Source organism: Nerophis lumbriciformis, linkage group LG11 (genome assembly GCF_033978685.3).
Source record: "Nerophis lumbriciformis linkage group LG11, RoL_Nlum_v2.1, whole genome shotgun sequence".
NCBI classification, from domain to species: Eukaryota; Metazoa; Chordata; class Actinopteri; order Syngnathiformes; family Syngnathidae; genus Nerophis; species Nerophis lumbriciformis.
Window position 1 is genome coordinate 24,955,928 of NC_084558.2, and position 20,973 is coordinate 24,976,900.

The 20,973-nt window shown below is 37.6% G+C and overlaps 1 protein-coding gene across 1 annotated transcript in view; it reads left to right on the top strand.

Annotated features, from left to right (window-relative positions):
- Positions 1-19,140, top strand: part of LOC133610593 (synaptic vesicle glycoprotein 2A-like) — a 28,599-nt gene extending 9,459 nt beyond the window's left edge. The window contains exons 2-13 of the mRNA XM_061967007.2: positions 869-1,566; positions 3,873-4,053; positions 4,127-4,278; positions 4,361-4,494; positions 4,584-4,673; positions 7,127-7,234; positions 7,520-7,608; positions 7,733-7,897; positions 7,977-8,110; positions 9,622-9,828; positions 9,933-10,092; positions 16,779-19,140. Of these exons, the coding sequence (XP_061822991.1) occupies positions 951-1,566; positions 3,873-4,053; positions 4,127-4,278; positions 4,361-4,494; positions 4,584-4,673; positions 7,127-7,234; positions 7,520-7,608; positions 7,733-7,897; positions 7,977-8,110; positions 9,622-9,828; positions 9,933-10,092; positions 16,779-16,962 (2,220 nt within the window). The 5' untranslated portion in view covers positions 869-950 and the 3' untranslated portion in view covers positions 16,963-19,140. The remainder of the gene's footprint in view (positions 1-868; positions 1,567-3,872; positions 4,054-4,126; positions 4,279-4,360; positions 4,495-4,583; positions 4,674-7,126; positions 7,235-7,519; positions 7,609-7,732; positions 7,898-7,976; positions 8,111-9,621; positions 9,829-9,932; positions 10,093-16,778) is intronic.
- Positions 19,141-20,973: the final 1,833 nt, after the last annotated feature.

Below are 20,973 nucleotides of genomic sequence, written 5' to 3' on the forward strand. Positions count from 1 at the left end.
TGTAAATGTATCATTTCTGACACCATGCCGATAATACAATCTTAAGTAATGGCCGATACTGATATCAATCGGATTCGATATCAGCACAAATCATATCACATACTTTTATTATTTTGTGGTGTGGAATGTTAGAAAAAGTTTGATCAAGTCAAATTACTCAGAGAGCAATGGTAGGTACGAAAACCACTGTCTTTAAATTGAAGTGGAGTGGTAATTTAGTTTTTTGGCGACACCTAGTGTTCACAATAATTTGTGACCTTAAGCTCATGGCGCTGTAAGTTGAATGATGCAGACACATTTGTTACTGGATACTTTCTAATACTTATTAGTGAAGTGAAGTGAATTATATTTATATAGCGCTTTTTCTCAAGTGACTCAAAGCGCTTTACATAGTGAAACCCAATATCTAAGTTACATTTAAACCAGTGTGGGTGGCACTGGGAGCAGGTGGGTAAAGTGTCTTGCCCAAGGACACAACGGCAGTGACTAGGATGGCGGAAGCGGGGATCGAACCTGCAACCCTCAAGTTGCTGGCACGGCCGCTCTACCAACCGAGCTATACCGCCCCATTACAGTTTATCTATTTTGATACTTGTGCATAACAACAAATGTTGCAATATTGTTTAATTAAGGACACTTATTACGTATGTCTAGCTTGTGTGATATTGTGTGCTTGGCTGTTGTGTAGCTCCTAGTAGCCTTTAACCTACTATGTTTACCTTTTGTAAATGACATAAATAAAATATAAGAAAAGACCAATGTGTGCTTATATCGGATATTGTAGATACAAGCTGATCTAAGACGATTTTTTTGCTTGTATGCGATATCAATATCTGATCGAGGCTTTAATCTTTATCGTCTTCCAAAGGATTCTGTGAGGGATTCACCCGTCAGACAGAAGATCCAGGTGGCCAGAATCCTCAAATCGGTTCATCTCCCAACCTCGCAAGATGGAGGACGGCTATCAGAACCGAACCGCCTTCATCAAAGGTGCCAAAGACATCGCCAAGGAGGTCAAGCGCCAGGCCTCCAAGAAGGTGGGCCGCTCGGTGGACCGCATGAACGACGAGTACAGCCGGCGCTCCTACAGCCGCTTCGAGGAGGACGACGATGACGACTACCCGGCGCAGGGCGGCCAGGACGGCGGCGGCTACTACCGCGGCGACAGCCAAGCGGCCAACGAGGACGACGAGGGCGGCCACAGCGACTCCACCGAGGGCCACGACGAGGACGACGAGATCTATGAGGGCGAGTACCAGGGCATTCCCAGGGCTGACTCGGGCAAGGGCAGCCTGGCAGGCGGGCCCGGCTCGGTGGCGGCCGGCGCTCAGCAGTTCCAAGACATCGGCGTGTCGGAGGCGCAGAGGAGGAAGGACCAGGAGGAGCTGGCCCAGCAGTACGAGACCATCCTGCAGGAGTGCGGACACGGAAAGTTCCAGTGGACCCTCTACTTTGTGCTGGGCCTGGCGCTGATGGCCGACGGCGTGGAGATCTTTGTGGTCGGCTTCGTCCTCCCCAGCGCCGAGAAGGACATGTGTCTGTCTGAACCCAACAAGAGCATGCTGGGTATGTTCACACGCGCCTGAATCACTTATTGTGTCTTTAATGGAGGACCAACAAATTGTATTTGTACATATACCTGTATATTACGAGAAAGTAGGGAAAATGGCAAATTTAAAAATAAAGTCACAGAAACACATTTTTATCCGGTTTTGCACCAAATTTGAAAAGGTCCACAATCATAAAAACATAGATACACAATTAGTCATTATTACTTTATTATCCTGTTATTACCATTATTATAATATATATTTTTTTGTACATATTTTTTTTCTCCACAAATTAATAATTCCAATTATTTCATGGCAACTTGAGTGACAGTGTGCCTCAAATTATAGCATTAATCATTTCAATGTTACTATGGCAGCCATTTTCAACCCCATTAGAGGACAGACTTCCACCAAGGCCAAACTAACAAATGTTTGAATATAGGGTACATATGGCTACATGTGTATGTAAAGGTGAGAATAAATCTGAGAAAAATGGCAAAAAAAGTTACAGAAGCGCACATTTATCCGGTTTTGCGCCAAATATGAATTGGTCCACAATGACAAACATAACATACACACAATTTGACAAGCTCATTCTATTTTTTACACGAATAAACCCATTATTTATTATTGTATATATATATATTTTTTTTTTTCTTCTTCAAAATATGTTATTTTATAAATTAATAATAATACATTTATTGGTGTATGAATGGGTGTTTCTAGTATTTTAGTTACCCTTTTTGACATTATTAATAATACTATGGCAGACCTATTTGTATTCTTATATTGCAACACTATGATTTGTTCAAAATATTAGAAACAACAACAACAAATAGCTGCATTTGCACCCAGAGATGAGGAGAAATTAGGGAAAAAGGATGAAAAATATTACAGAAGCACACCTTTATCCGGGTTGCACCAAATTTCAATAGTTCCACAATAATATACATAACATAAACACACAATTTGTCAGTATTATTCTATTATTCTAGTATTACTTTCTACTTTATATTTAGATAATTCAATTTCTTTATTTCAATCAATCAATCAATCAATCAAAGGTTACTTATATAGCCCTAAATCACTAGTGTCTCAAAGGGCTGCACAAGCCACAACGACATCCTCGGCTCAGATCCCACATCAGGGCGAGGAAAAACTCAACCCAATGGGATGACAATGAGAAACCTTGGAGTATATTTTAACATATTGATTAAATATCTTCACAAAATAAGTGATGTATCAAATTAATAATTTTAAATATTTAATGGCAACTTGATTGACTGTGTCCATCAAAAATTAGCATAAATATTATGAATTTTACTATGGCAGACATTTTTAAACCCATGAGAAGACCAAACTATCAAATGTTTGAAATGAGGATGCATATGGCTCCATTTGTATGCAAATATGAGATGGAATGACGAAACATGGCAAACAAATGTTACGGAGGTGCACCTTTATCTTGTTTTGCACCAAATTTGCACCAACTTGTGACTTAACTCATTTAATAAATTCCAAAGAACAAGAGGCACTATTAGAAGTAACCATTTAATAATATTAATAATAATAATAATAGTAATAATAATTGGAGTCAAATATAATAATAATATTATTAATTGAAGGAAAAAAATAAGAAGAAGAAGAACAAGAATTGGAGTAGAAAATAGTTACTATAATAATAATGATAATAATAATTGTAGTAGAAACAAAATGGAATAGGACATGATAAGAAAAATAATAACTGGTGTAGAAAATAATTACAATGATAATGATACTTGGAGTAAAAAAAAATATATATATTAGTAGAAAATAATCATGGTAATAATTATTATGTTAATTATACTAATAATAATTGAAGATGAAAATGATAATGATAATAATATCAATAATAGCAATAGTAACAATAATAATAAATGGAGTAGAAAATAATTACAATAATTATTGGAAAAAAATTAATTAATAATTTTACTAATAACAATTGGAATATAAAATAACAATTAGCATTAGCAAATTTGAATTGGTCCACAATGACAAACATAACATAAACACCCGAATTTTTGATAGTAATAGCATGAATATTACAATAGCAGACTGTTTTAAACCTATTTAGGATATATTATCATAATATAATATTTATAATATTATAGTGGCAATTATGCAACACAATCAAGGTCAACATTTTTTTAAACAAAATAATTATGAAAATTGCATTTCTAAATATAATTATTTGAATTGCATTATTTATGTACGGTACAAGTATTTCTTTGATCATTAGATGCTGCACCAAACTGCATACTAGTGTGTTGTGTTGTCTTTCAGGTCTGATTGTGTATTTCGGCATGATGGTGGGCGCGTTCCTCTGGGGAGCTCTGGCCGACCGCATCGGCCGCCGACAGTCTCTCCTCATCTCCCTGTCCATCAACAGCATCTTCTCCTTCTTCTCGTCCTTCGTGCAAGGATACAGCACCTTCCTCTTCTGCAGGCTCCTGTCAGGTGTTGGGTAATTATCAACCTCCAAAAAATCTTGAAGAAAAAAGCAGGTAAGGGTCTCACGTCTTGTCCCTTCTCTGCAGCATCGGAGGCTCCATCCCCATCGTCTTCTCCTACTATTCCGAGTTTCTGTCACAAGAGAAGCGAGGCGAGCACCTCAGTTGGCTCTGCATGTTCTGGATGATTGGTGGGATTTACGCGTCGGCCATGGCCTGGGCCATCATCCCTCACTATGGTCGGTTCAGCTCATTGAGGAATGCAAGTTATATTAATATTCTCATTGCAAAAAATGATTGTGTTTTGTTCTGTTCTGTCAGGATGGAGCTTCCAAATGGGCTCAGCCTATCAGTTCCACAGCTGGCGTGTGTTCGTATTAGTGTGTGCCTTTCCCTCCGTAGCCGCCATCGCTGCCCTCAGCGCCATGCCAGAGAGCCCACGCTTCTACCTGGAGGTCAGCTGACATAAGGCGCTAACAACAACAACATATTACACGTAGGACTTGAAAAGTGAGAGAATCACATGTCTTTTCTTTCCTGACAGAATGGAAAACACGATGAAGGCTGGATGATTCTGAAGCAAGTTCACGACACCAACATGAGAGCCAAGGGACACCCAGAAAAAGTCTTCACTGTGAGTACACCAACATGATAGTTACATTTGTGTTAGTCATCATTCCTTCTTATGTGGAACAACTACTATCTTCTCTGTCAGTCCAATATAACTTCTAATGTGGAACAACTACTATCTTCTCTGTCAGTCCAATATGTTATTAACAATCAAAGATGAAGTGATGGGAAATCTTTGCCTTTCTTAGGAGAATATCTTTCTGTGCACCAATATTGGACCCCTATAGTTATCATGTACCTCTTAGTGTGCACCATTATTGGGCCCCTATAATTATCATGTACCTCTTAGTGTGCACCATTATTGGGCCCCTATAATTATCATCTTCCTCTTAGTATGCACCATTATTGGGTCCCTCTAGATGTCATACACCTATTAGTGTGCAGCATACCTACTCAGTGGCCTAGTGGTTAGAGTGTCCGCCCTGAGATCGGTAGGTTGTGAGTTCAAACCCCGGCCGAGTCATACCAAAGACTATAAAAATGGGACCCATTACCTCCCTGCTTGGCACTCAGCATCAAGGGTTGGAATTGGGGGTTAAATCACCAAAATGATTCCCGGGCGCGGCCACCGCTGCTGCCCACTGCTCCCCTCACCTCCCAGGGGGTGATCAAGGGTGATGGGTCAAATGCAGAGAATAATCTCGCCACACCTAGTGTGTGTGTGACAATCATTGGTACTTTAACTTTTTAACTTTTTATCTTTGGGCCTCTATAATTATTATGCACCTGTAAGTGTGCACAAATATTGTTATATTTATCTGTGTGTAATTATCAGGCACCTATTAATGTATATAATAATTGGGCACCTATTTACATGTATGATTTTAGGTACCTAACTTATACATGTGCACCATTATTAGGTGCCTATTTATGTTTACATACATTGGGTACCTATTTGTGTTTATTATAGTTGGGTACATATTTATGTTTATAATTATTGGGTACTTAGTTATGTGTTTATTATAGTTGGGCACCTATTTATGTTTATAATAGTTGGGTACTTATTCATGTGTTTATAATAGTAGGGTGCTCATTTATGTGTTTATAATAATTGGGTGCTTATTTATGTGTTTATAATAGTTGGGCGCTTATTTATGTGTTTATAATAGTTGGGTGCTTATTTATGTGTTTATAATAGTTGGGTACTTATTGATGTGTTTATAATAGTTGGGTACTTATTGATGTGTTTATAATAGTTGGGCGCTTATTTATGTGTTTATGATAGTTGGGTGCTTATTTATGTGTTTATAATAGTTGGGTACTTATTGATGTGTTTATAATAGTTGGGTACTTATTGATGTGTTTATAATAGTTGGGTACGTATTGATGTGTTTATATTTGTTGGGTACTTTTTGATGTTTTTATAATAGTTGGGTACTTATTGATGTGTTTATAATAGTTGGGTGCTTATTTATGTGTTTATAATAGTTGGGTACTTATTTATGTTTATAAATCTTGGGTACTTATTTATGTGTTTATCATAGCTAGGTACATATTTATGTGTTTATATACTGTAGGTTGGGTGCTTATTTTTGTGTTTATAATATTTGGGTACCTATTTATGTTTATAATTCTTGGGTACGTATTTATGTGTTTATAATAGTTGGGCGCTTATTTATGTGTTTGTAATAGTTGGGTGCTTATTTATGTGTTTATAATAGTTGGGTATCTTTTTGTGTTTATAATAGTTGGGTACTTATGTATGTGTTTATCATAGCTAGGTACGTATTTATGTGTTTATATACTGTAAGTTGGGTGCTTATTTTTGTGTTTATAATAGTTGGGTACCTATTTATGTTTATAATTCTTGGGTACGTATTTATGTGTTTATAATAGTTGGGCGCTTATTTATGTGTTTATAATAGTTGGGTGCTTATTTATGTGTTTATAATAGTTGGGTATCTTTTTGTGTTTATAATAGTTGGGTATCTTTTTGTGTTTATAATAGTTGGGTACCTATTTGTGTTTATAATAGTTTGGTACTTATAAACAGTATGTGTTTATTATAGTTGGGTACTTATATACAGTTTGTGTTTATAATAGTTGGGCATCTATTTATGTTTATAATAGTTGGGTACTCATTTGTGTTTATAATAGTTGGGCACCCATTTGTGTTTATAATAGTTGGGCACCCATTAGTGGGCACCATGACTGGGCACCTAATAGTGTCCATTGTTATTAGTGTGGATGATTATCAGTTACAGACGCCTATTAGCATGTACCGTTATCAGGCAACTACATAAATAAAATCTCATCTCGCTTGTTTTTATCTTTCAAAGTGAAAATAAAGAAATTGCTACTAATATATTTGCAATGGTGATGAGTGGTGCCTCTCTGTGAAAGACAACGTTTGACTTTTCTGAGTAGGTTTTTTTGATCCCATTTTTGTGCACGGAGTGTAGAAATCGAGAAAAATCGATATTCAGGTTGTTAATTGAAGCCTTCTTTTCCACCTAGGTCACCACCATCAAGACGGTGAAACAGATGGATGAGTTAGTGGACAGTGGCACCGACACGCCCGTCTGGCAACGCTACAGACTTAAAATCATGAGCCTCTCCCAGCAGGTGAGCAGAAGTCAAAGTGGTTGATTACTGTAAAGGAGCCATTGAAAAACATTGGCATTAGCATCTGTGGCTGTAAGCAACCTCTGGATGTATTTTTTTTAATTATTCACACCACACGAGGCACTTTATCTACCTCTTGCTTCTGATTGGTTTACATGACCTAGGGTTAGAGTTCCCCCTGTTGCTTTGGCATGCACATGACCGCCCCTGGTTATGGTTTTGATGTGTTTTTTGTGGAGATGTAGCCTTAAAAACATTGATTAAAACAAACAAATGTGATTGCAGATTCGGAATAATATTGTTGCCTGCTTCACCCCGGAATACAAACGGACCACTTTCATGCTCATGGCTGTTTGGTTCACCATGTCATTCAGGTAAACACACACTAACAATTACAGTATCGATACAGCAGTGGTATCGATACCACTTATGCGTTCTGATTGATGTTGTATACCAGCGTGTTGTGTGTGTATGGATCGTCCTAACGCCTGTTTGCAGCTACTACGGCCTGACCGTGTGGTTCCCCGACATGATCAAATACATCCAGAAGCAGGAGTACGAGTCCCGCACTAAGACCTTCAGCAAGGAGCGTGTCGAGCACGTCACCTTTAACTTCACCCTGGAAAACCAAGTGCACCGCCAAGGCTACTACTTTAACGACAAGTGGGTGACGTCGACGCGACATAGGAGCGCTACAATCGAACACACACATGATCAAGTGTACATCTGCTCTTTACCTCAGGTTCCTCTATCTAAAGATGAAGTCTATGGTGTTTGAGGACTCCATCTTTGAAGAGTGCTACTTTGAGGACATCACATCAACGCACACCATCTTCAGGAACTGCACCTTCATCGCCAGCCTGTTTTACAACACAGGTAACTGCTCTATTTATGGATTTAAATCAGCTTGAAGTAGACTTTCGGCCAGCTGGTCGCCGTGGAGACGTCTGTTATCAGTAACCCAGGGTTACTAGTGCTGCCAGAGGCGTTACCATGCCAACATAAACACATCATTGAAGCCTTTTTTGATGACATCGAGTGGTAGATGGTAATTTGCTCAACGAATGGTGACTTTTTACTTGGATCAAAATGATATTTGGCATGATATGGTATCAACAAATATTCTAATAAAAAAATACAACAAACATTTTTAAAGCTTTATGTAAAAATGTTGGAATGTTTTGGGCAAAATCTTGTATTTAGTCAAACAACTTTTGACTCAACTCATTCAATCAATTCCAAAGAACAAGGGGCACTATTAGAAGTAACCCTTTAATATAAACAATAATAGTAATAATTATTGGAGTAGAAAATAATAACAATATTAATAATTGAAGGAAAAAAAGAAGAACAACAAGAATTGGAGTAGAAAATAGTTACAGTAATAATCATAATAATAATAATTGGAGTAGGAAAAAAAATGGAAGAGGACATGATAACAAAAATAATAATAATTGGTGTAGGAAATAATTACAATAATAATGATACTTGGAGTAAAAAAAATATTAGTAATTGAAGTAGAAAATAATAATATCAATTTCTGGGGAGGACAAAGCCGACCATAATAACAATTATTATGACAATTATACTAATAATAATTGAAGACGAAAATGATAGTAATAATAATATCAACAATAATAATAGTAACAATAATAATAAATGGAGTAGAAAATAATTACAATAACAATAATTATTGGAATAAAAATAATTAATAATATTACTAATAACAATTGGAATAGAAAATAACAATTAGCATTGTTATTAAGTATTAATATTAATAATGTAAATATAATCGTCTAAAATATATTCTTAAAAGTTGTTATTATATAGGGCCTTTAATTCTGATTAATGTATTTTATAGTAATATTCAATAATATATGATAAGGATAATAATACATATAAATGAAAAGAGAATTATTATTATATAATGTGTATTTGAGTAAATGTTATGTCAATGAATTTCTTTGTCATTTAGTGATTATGTATTTAAATTCATTAATTCTAATATGCAGTGAGATGAGATGTTTATTTTAATTAAAGTGGACGAAGCTCCGAATATGAATTGAAGCACCCACTCTTTTCCAGTGGAGGCCACTACAGTATTTGAGTAAATAGTGCGTCAACAAGTACAATTTATAGAATGTCTTTATTCACTTCCAATCATATTGCTTTGATTATATATTAAGGTCAAAGGTCATTCATTGTCATTTTCACATGAAAACATGGAAAAACAAAATTAAGTTGTCAGATCTCTGTTGAAGTGCAAATATAAAACGACCGTGAACATGAATATGGAATAGCAGCACGTTATGCTGCTCACAACCACCAGTGGGCGTGATTGTAAGTTGTCCCCAGATTGTTATGATATGTTGTGAAATGTCTTTTAGACTTGTTCAAGTACAGGCTTGTGGACTGCAAACTGGTGAACAGCACCTTCCTCCACAACAAGGAGGGCTGCATGCTGGACTTCAGCGACGACTTCAACAACGCCTACATGATCTACTTCGTCAACTTCCTCGGCACACTGGCCGTCCTGCCCGGCAACATCGTCTCCGCTCTGCTGATGGACAAAATAGGCCGTCTAAGAATGCTGGGTAGGTCGATTGCTGCATCCAATCAGTCTTTTATCACTGTCTACAGCGCTAATTGTCTTCTCCCTTCTGCACACATACACACACACACACATGCATAAACATAGCGGGGTCCAGCGTCATATCGTGTGTTAGCTGCTTCTTCCTGATGTTTGGAAACAGCGAGTCGGGGATGATAGCCCTCTTGTGCCTCTTTGGCGGCATCAGCATCGCTTCATGGAATGCTCTGGATGTCATAACGGTGGAGCTCTACCCTTCAGACAAAAGGTAAGCACTATTTTTTGTAAAATATCACAATTATCTGCTTAAATATATGCAATATCATTTTTTTAAAATAGGGTCTATTCCAGATTTGAATATATTTTTCAATACATTTATTTTTTTTAATCATTGCTGATTCATAATACATTGTATACGTGTGTTTGTACATACATACATACATACATACATACATACATACATACATACATGTATACAAACAGTGCTCAATACGTGAGTGTAGCGCATGGTCTATATATATATATATATATATATATATATATATATATATATATATATATCGATATATATATATCTATATATATATATATGTGTCTTAATAAGGTTATCCAAAAAATAGTGCTCGATACCGTAGTAGAGCGCAATATATGTATGTGTGGGGAAAAAAAATCACAAGACTACTTCATCTCTACAGGCCTGTTTCATGAGGGGTTCCCTCAATCATCAGGAGATTTTAATGGAAGCATTCACATACCATGGTTTATATAGGGCACAGAGTGGGTAGGTACAGGCTGGCGTAGGGGTGTGGTGATTGGCTCATGTGTAACACATGAGCCACTCTATGCCCTATATAAACCATGGTATGTGAATGTTTCCATTAAAATCTCCTGATGATTGAGGGAACCCCTCATGAAACAGGCCTGTAGAGATGAAGTAGTCTTGTGATTTTTTTTCCCCACACATATATATATATATATATGTATATATATATATATATATATATATATATGTGTGTATATATATATATATATATATGTGTGTGTGTATATGTGTGTATGTATGTATAAGTACTATAAGTATAAGTACATTGTACTATATATATATATATATATATATATATATATATATATATATATATATATATATATACAGTGGAGCCTTGATTTACAAACGCCTTTATTTGCTTTATTTTCCGTCTACGAACATTTAGATCAAACCAAATATACCTTTGTTAATTGTATACTGTTTATGTGTATATATATGTATGTATATAGTGGAACCTCAATTTACAAACTTAATTGGTTCTTAAACATGGGTCACCAACCGAAAAGTTTGTATAGTTAAGCAGAGTTCCCCATAAGAAACAACGTAAACATGAAGAATTGGTTCTAGCCGTGACAAAAGTCCCTATTTTGTAATAACAATGCACACTTTGAAGACAATAAAATGTGTATATATTCTGTATATGCATCAAACCAACATAACAAGTGGGTGGGTAATGGCTCAATAATCTTGTTTTATCCAAACAACACAACAGCAGCCATTTGTCAATGCATCTGCACACACACACACACAAAAGTCCCTTTGGAGCTCTCCAAAATGTTAGCAGAAATGTTGCTGCAGTAAAAAAAACAAAAAAAGGAAAATCTATTTATTTTGTGTTCTTTATTATTGGTGGCATTTTTTGAACAGTCTTGAAGTGGTAAACAAGCATAGCGTCACCTTCCAACCACCGCTAGTGTTAGTCCAAACGAGCAGTGTGAGGCGGTCCTCCATCGATTCGTGTCCCGGTACTGCATTCTTCTTCGCTGTATTAAAGCCCAGACTTCCCTCTCCCCAGCCACTTCGTCCAGCTCTTCCCGAGGGATCCCGAAGCGTTCCCAGGCCAGCCGGGAGACATAGTCCCCCCCCCTCTGGCATATTTTTCCAAAAAGGTCTGGTCTTATCACAGTTAAAAAACTTGCTATGGTAGAAAGCCCATTTCGCTGATAAAATCCTCGAAGCGGCAGTTTTGTCTGAGCAGCTTTGCCATGCTGCACTGACGCTGTGAGTGAAGGCTCCTCTTTTTAGACTTTTCCAAACACACACGGCTTGCCTTAAATTGTTCTTCCGTACTGGTTCCAGCATGGTCACTTTTGGACACCAAGTCACCATATGAATGGCGAGCCTTCTCGCAAACGTTAGCCTCGGAAATTCTATCGCCAGCTCGTTGCCTCTCATTTAGCTACACTGGCATCAGCTTTTCCACATGGTCTTGTCTATGTCCTTGTGTAGATATTTTACCCCTTTGGCAAAGTCAGCAATCATATAAACGTCCTTTTTGATCATGCTTGCAATTTTGGACTTATTTCTTCCATATCTGTGAGTCAATCCGTACGTCGCGGCTGCCGTGCACTCCACACAGTATGTAAACAGGATGTGACGTCGGTGTCTCGCCTCTTCAAAATGTTGTGTACAGAAGGCAATGTCATCAAAATGACAGCCCCCATAGAGCTTTAAGCGGCACACATCCATCCATTTTCTACTGCTTGTCCCTTTCGGGGTTGGTGGGGTACCAGAGCCTATCCCAGCGGCACTTGGGCGGAAGGCGGTGTACACCCTGGACAAGTCGCCACTTCATCAAAGGGCCAACACAGATAGACAGACAACATTCACACTCACATTCACACACTAGGGACCATTTAGTGTTGCCAATCAACTTATCCCCAGGTGCATGTCTTTGGAGGTGGGAGGAAGCCGGAGTACCCGGAGGAAACCCACGCAGTCACGGGGAGAACATGCAAACTCCACACAGAAAGACCCCGAGCCCGGGGATCAAACCAAGACCTTTTTATTGCAAGGCACACGCACTAACCCCTGTTTCACCGCAGCGGCACACAAATTGAATAAATAAATGAAAAAATTAACAAAGTGATCGTACACCGAAACATGGGTTGCACACCAAGGCATATTTGGTTTGATCTAAATGTGCGTAGACTGAAAAGAAAGCAATTAAAGGCATTCGTAAATCGAGGTTCCACTGTGTGCATATATATATATATATATATATATATATATATATATATATATATATATATATATATATATATATATATATATATATATATATATATATATATATATGTGACCCATTACCTCCCTGCTTGGCACTCAGCATCAAGGGTTGGAATTGGGGGTTAAATCACCAAAAATGATTCCCGGGCGCGGCCACTGCTGCTGCTCACTGCTCCCCTCACTTCCCAGCGGGTGATCAAGGGTGATGGGTCAAATGCAGAGAATAATTTCGCCACACCTAGTGTGTGTGTGACAATTATTGGTACTTTAACTTTATATATATATATACTGTATATAATACTAATAATCTGATAATAATCAAAATTATTTATAAAATGTATTTTTATTTAAAAAATCTCAAATAAAGGCCTCACCTCTAATAAACAATTTGTTTGCAAATATTACACAAATATTTGAATACAGTAGAATGTTATTACAGTACATGATATTATTAGCTCTATCTTTCAGACAAAAGGAAAGCACCACTTTTTGTAAAGTATCACAATATACTGCTTAACTATATACAATATTTTGTCAGATTACAGTATAGTTTAGATTTTAATATATTTGTCATCATATTTTGTTTGTCAGTAATAAATTAGATATTTGTGTATGCATGTACTGTATGTATCAACTTTATATACATTTGTATAGGTCTTTATTTATTATTTGTATATATGTGTATATAAAACAAATTGTTTAAAATCATTAAATATTTTTAACAAAATGTATTTTGTGAAAAATAGATTTTCTCTAATAAAAGCCTCACCTCTATTAATAGTTGTGTAAAATATCACAGTGCAGTTGGCTTAAATATATACAATATAATAGAATAAAGCACCATTTATAATATATTTGTCAGTATATATTGTCTATTAGTAATACATTGTATATATGCATGTATGTTTATACTGTCTGTATCAAAAATATATTTGTAAAAGTCAGTATGTAGTATTTTAAATAAATGCTACAAATTGTTTGATATTAATAAATATGATCTATAAAATGCTTTAACAATAAAACGTTGTTTTCTCTCAGAAAAGCCTCACCTGTAATACTATCTTGTAACAATTGTTTGCAAATAGAATACATAAATATTGTAATACAGTAGATTAATATTATTACAATACATGTTATAAAAAGGCACACGTATAAATGCCTCAACTTTTAAACACGTTGTTCATAAAAATGCATATACAGTAATCTCATGAGAACATAATAATCTTGGAAATTTAAAGTAAACCCTTGTTTGTCGCTGTTAATTGGTTCCGGGCCTGACCGTCGTAAATACATTTCTGCAAAGCAGGAATTATTATTCACAAATTAAATATTTTCATAGCTAGAGCATAAAAACTTCTAAAAACGTTTTTTTTTTAACATTATGGAAGTCTTCTAGGCATGAACTAACACCCTTTATTCACCCTTACACTCTTTTAGTCCAATATAATAATGCTGCCTGAGGCTTAGCCAATAGTGGCCTCGATACTGAAAAGCGTGCTCATCTAGTGGCCAATATTACTGTAGCATTTTTATTATTAGCTCATTAGGTATTTTTATACTTGAAAATGCTCAATTAAGGTCAAAAATACAAAGATTATGATCAAAAGAAAGTGAAGGTGAAAATTTGGAAGTGCGATGTGGCGAGCAGCGTGATATGAATTTAAGGCCTTCTTGTTAAAGAACGCCTCATCTCTAATCCACACTTCAGTTGAAAATATGATACGTTTATTTGTTTGGTATTTGTTTATTTGAAGGACAATGTTACATTAAGAAGATAGCTGCACCGGATTTAGCACCATGCTAATTTCCATCTGTAGTCCTTTTATGGCACATTTAACATCCACAATTAAAATTACACAAGATTGAAAATACACAACAATATTAAAATTAAATAATGATAAGCAATTTAAAATACAAGTACAATACATAGAGGGTATGTGAGTTGCAAATCAGTGGGCGGTCGAGTTACAGTATTTTAGCAGCTTCATTTAAAGTGCAGCAGTTTTGATCAAAGTCCACATAACACAGCATACAGTGCAGTAGCCAGCAGATGGTATCCGTAAGGATATCATTCAATAGCTATATACCCCATTGGTACTGCATACGTAAACAAGATTGCGATGTTACAAGATTAGACTGGTGCTCTGGTGGCCATCAGACTGCTCCCTCTAAATTTAAGATAGTTAAAATTCAATATTATCATACAAATGCATCAGTGTAACATATTCTCAAATAAACACCATATTTCTGATGTAAGTTATATATATATAACTTTTATAAATATATGGTATTTCAATTGAATCATGAAAAATATGATTATTATTGTAAAAATGCTTTTGTCTAACGGCCCTCTCGCTCATCGACGCTTCACCTTTACTAAATGCTGTATTTATAAATATAGAGTATTATTGAAATATATTGTTATTAAATGTGTTACAGTACATCGCTATTGTAAGTTTGCGGCTTCACTTTATTGCTGAATTTTTGTAAAGCATATTTTACCTATATTTAAAGCATTTTCAACCACAAAACTAGCTAAAAGGACAAAAAATATTGATTGATTGATTGATTGAAACTTTTATTAGTAGATTGCACAGTACAGTACATATTCCGTACAATTGACCACTAAATGGTAACACCCGAATAAGTTTTTCAACTTGTTTAAGTCGGGGTCCACGTTAATCAATTCATGGACATTGTAACAGTGTGGTCTCACTTGGTAGGATATGTACAACGAGCAGTGACCATAGTGAGCTCAGAAAGCATAAGAACAAGTATATACATTTGATTATTTACATTTGATTATTTACAATCCGTGGAGGTGGGATGTGGTGGGGGGAAGGTGTTAGTCTAGAGTTGTAGCTGCCTGGAGGTGTTCTTTTAGTGTGGTTTTGAGGGAGGATAGAGATGCACTGTCTTTTACACCTGTTGGGAGTGCATTCCATATTGATGTGGCATAGAAGGAGAATGAGTTAAGACCTTCGTTAGATCGGAATCTGGGTTTGACGTGGTTTGTGGAGCTCCCCCTGGTGTTGTGGTTATGGCGGTCATTTACGTTCTGGAAGTAGTTTGACATGTACTTCGGTATCAGGGAGGTGTAGCGAATTTTATAGACACGGCTCAGTGCAAGTTGTTTTACTCTGTCCTCCACCCTGAGCCAGCCCACTTTGGAGAAGTGGGTAGGAGTGAGGTGTGATCTGGGGTGGAGGTCTAGAAGTAATCTGACTAGCTTGTTCTGGGATGTTTGGAGTCTTGATTTGAGGGTTTTGGAGGTGCTAGGGTACCAGGAGGTGCATCCGTAGTCGAAAAAGGGTTGAATGAGAGTTCCCGCTAGAATCTTCATGGTGCTTTTGTTGACCAGAGAGGAGATTCTGTAGAGAAATCTTGTTCGTTGGTTGACCTTTTTGATTACCTTGGTTGCTATTTTGTCACAGGAAAGATTAGCCTCTAGAATGGAACCTAGGTAGGTGACCTCATCTTTCCTGGTGATAACAATGTCACCCACTTTTATAGTGAAGTCACTGACTTTCTTAAGGTTGATTTGGGACCCAAATAGGATGGATTCCGTTTTACCTAAGTGTATGGATAGCTTATTGTCAGCGAGCCAGGTGCAAATTCTACAGAGTTCGGCACTGAGGATTTTTTCCACCTGTGATTTTGTCCTTGCCGGATATATATAAATACTATAGTAGAATTGACCACTAAATGAGACTAACCAATCAGAGCGCGCTGTTGAGTTTCGTGGCCACTGATTGGCAAAGCCTCATGCAACATTACTATATTGTATAAAAAATTGACTACAAATACAGTAAATACTATTTTCTACTTGAATCAAATTTTTAAAGTAACATTTTCATGTCCAAATAGTTTGACTGTTTTTGTGTTGTGTTGCGTTCAAGGACCACGGCCTTTGGCTTTCTGAACGCCCTGTGTAAACTGGCAGCCGTCCTGGGCATAAGCATCTTCCAGTCCTTCGTGGGCATCACCAAGGCCGTGCCCATCCTCTTCGCCGCCGGCGCCCTGGCCGCAGGTAGTTTCCTCGCCACAAAGTTGCCCGAAACACGGGGCCAGGTGCTGCAGTAGAAACCGGCGTCCAAAGCTCGGCGCGAGGCCGTGACACCTGCAGGGGGGAGGCCTCATCCCTTCAGAGCTTCAGCGCCGCCTGTCTGTCGCACTCCCAAACAACCACACACACAAACTCCCTTTTTTTTTTTTATGTCAAGCCTAGAATCCTCTGAAATGTGGATGACGTCATTGTGATCGACAGGAGAGCACGCAGGTGCACAGAAAACAAGCCATTCTCCTATAGGAAGCATCGCCGAGTGCGTTTCTTCCTTCATGGCCTGGCTGCATTGTTTCATGTTATTTCATTAGTTTTGCTCACATTTGTCTTAATTGCGTTAATCTCCTCCTCAAAAACATTTCCCAGGATTCTCCAGTTCAATGTAAAATGGGGACACCTTAGTCCTGCCCCTCCCTGTGTGTCTCCGCACAGCGCCCTCTGCTGGGCATTTTTCTTCAATCCCGTGTTGACGGTTGAGTTGCCTTTTTTTTTTTTTTAAGTGCAAGAGCGTTCGTGTGTGTGCGTGTGTTGGAAAACTTGCATCATTCCAAGATTTAAACGTTTTAAAAAAAAAAACATTTATTACATTGATAGCTTCTGGTTCTGGAGAGCAGAATGTACCGAGCATCATCAGCAGAGTTTACACTATTTAGACAATAAGGACCCGCAGGTGAGTGCTTCACTTATGTTTACATAATTGAATCGTACGTTCTGCTGTTTTAAAACGATCAATGAGTTTGTTTTAGTGCTATAACTCCATGATACTCATAAGCACAAACGGACCAAAATAAGTGTGGTTATTGATTAGGTAATGAGGCACAAAACTGGACGTTAGAAGTCCCAACAACGCCAACTATAAAGACACATTTAGGTTCATACTTTATATTCATCATAATTCCCCATAATGTTTACTATTGGTTTGTTTGCAGACAATCAACGAATGCATTGTGTGTTTGGAGTTTGCCTAGCATAAGCAGCTGTTAGCTTAGCTTCAATCAATCAATTCAAACAGCTTTTAGCTTTAAGTGAGAAACTACTAAAACACCGGAGAGTAAAGCAAATAATGAAAAAATAGACAACCAGTGTGTTAAATTCGGAAATGTATCTAAAAGAAATGTTCTAACAAAATCCACAACTTTGACTGTTAGCTGCTTACCCTTATTTCCGGTTTGTACGCTTAAGCGAGCAAGGCTAACAACTTGAATGTGCGTTTCTCTTGCAAAAATGAGTATAAACGACGACATAAATACCCATATTTTAGAAACTGTTTTTGTTCAAATCATTCGGCACATATTTTTAACTTGTTTTTTGTCTGCTTACGTTGAGAAACACACCTTATATATGCAGAGTGGGAATTCAGAGACTCATGGGGTGCTCTTCCGGTTATTTAAAAAAAGGAAAAAAGAAAAATCCTCAATTTACAAACGACTTGACTCTTAATTGAAGTCAAGCCATCGTGCGTGACGCATGTTTGTGTCGTATTGTCTGACTTTTTTGGACGTCCTTGTATGCCAGCCAGTTTGTGTCTTTTAAAAAGCCATTTTTTTCATTGTCTGACGACTACGACGATTCGTTGCTTGCAGTGGTTGTTCTTGATTAAAAAGTGGGGTTAACATTGGTGAAATGTTGAATATGTGTTCTGAAAGTGGTGACTGTGCTCCTTTATTTTATATTTATTTTTCAAACATACACATATCTATACATATTACAAGAGTAACGTTATAGCGATGGTAAGAAATTTGCCTGTCGGCCATCTTTGATTGGGGCAATAAGCCTAAACCTGAAAGTCATCCAAAGAGTGCCCTCGGAAACTATTAAATGTTATGTGTAGAAGAATAAACATATATTGTATATGTAAATCTATCAAATGGGTCCCTATCGTTTGGAGTCGAATTGAAGTCAGTTTTTCCCAATCAGATCAAAGGATGGAGGACTTTTTCCGTCTTAAAATGGACACAAGGACAAATCCATGATGCCAGAAAGTTCCAAATCTGGACAAACTGAAATAATGCAGAGTTGGACTATTTTTGTTTTCCCATCTTTAGTTGAACAAAAACGACTTTAAATGTAAGTAAAAAAAAAAAATCTATGTAAACTGTGTAAAAAATAGATGTTTGTACTGTATGTGCAAGTTTGAAATTTGTGGAAAATTCAGGAAAACTGTTTGGCAAATGAGAAAAAAAGTGTGTACAAAACTTTGTGGTGTATTGTCTTTGTTTGCAAAAATGAAATTGTTGGTAAATTCAGTATTTGACTCTGGGTATTGTGAATATATTCGTCATGGGAAAAAAAACAAGGTACTGTAATTATTTTATATGCAAATTTAAAGGGGAACATTATCACAATTTCAGAATTGTTAAAACCATTAAAAATCAGTTCCCAGTGGCTTATTATATTTTTCGAAGTTTTTTTCAAAATTTTACTCATCACGCAAAATCCCTATAGCGTGATGAGTAAAGCTATAGCGACATTAGCTCAGATTCAGACTCGGATTTCAGCGGCTTCAGCGATTCAACAGATTACAAATGTATTGAAACGGATGGTTGTAGTGTGGAGGCAGGTAGCGAAAACGAAATTGAAGAAGAAACTGAAGCTATTGAGCCATATCGGTTTGAACCGTATGCAAGCGAAACCGACGAAAACGACACGACAGCCAGGGACACGGGAGAAAGCGAGGACGAATTCGGCGATCGCCTTCTAACCAACGATTGGTATGTGTTTGTTTGGCATTAAAGGAAACTAACAACTATGAACTAGGTTTACAGCATATGAAATACATTTGGCAACAACATGCACTTTGAGAGTGCAGACAGCCCAATTTTCATCAATTAATATATTCTGTAGACATACCCTCATGTCAGCAGGCCAGGGAAGCTAGGGTCGATAGTCTTCTCTTGATCATCTTTGGGACGGTGTGAGCCAAGACATCCAGGGGGTTTAGCTCGCTCGTCTGCGGGAACAAACTGCCGCCATTGCTTGCCGTGCTACCGAGGTCCTTTGTCCCTGAATTGCTCACACACTCCGGCAGATTCAATGGGGGTCTGGCGGCAGATTTCTTTGACTTTATCGTTGGAAATGCATCTGCTTTGAGTGTCGCAGGATGTCCACACATTCTTGCCATCTCTGTCGTAGCATAGCTTTCGTCGGTAAAGTGTGCGGAACAAACGTCCAATTTCTTGCCACTTTCGCATCTTTGGGCCACTGGTGCAACTTGAATCCATCCCTGTTCGTGTTGTTACACCCTCCGACAACACACCGACGAGGCATGATGTCTCCAAGGTACAGAAAACAGTCGAAAAAACGGAAAATAACAGAGCTGATTTGACTCGGTGTTTGAGAAAATGGCGGATTGCTTCCCGATGCGACGTCACATTGTGACGTCATCGCTCCGAGAGCGAATATTAGAAAGGCGTTTAATTCGCCTCCACAAACAGGTCAGGCAGGGGTGGTATTGAGAACGGACGAGGCTGGAGGTGACCACAGACTCCAAACAAAAGGAGTTTATGGTTTCCAGAGAGACCAGAGGAAACCGCTGTCAGGGGGTGTCCGAGAGATGGACATATGGGAGCGCCTGGAAGTTACGTCCGTACTCGGCGTACAGTCCATCCATCAGCTCCTGTGGAAGGGCGGCACAACTCTACGTACCCGGCGGGATTAACAAGTTGCATCATTTGGTGGTGAATTCAGTAATTTAATTTGTATCGCCGCAGTAATACATGAAGATCGGATGCATGGTATGCTACAAACAGACACATAGGGCTAAAGGGGTGGATACTGTGACACAAACCAATACCGTAACAATTAATATGCTTCTATTTCCCAAACAGTCGATTAAGCCAATCTTCCAGCCAGTTTGAAATACCTGATTGGGACGCCAGTTCCTTTGACACCGCACGCAAGCCATCGAAGGCTCTAGTAAAAGATCCATCTGACGCCGTATTGTTTGGAATACTGTATTTTTGGACTACAAGGTGCACTTAAAGTACTTTCATTTTCTCAAAATTCGACAGTGCGCCTGATGTACGTAATAA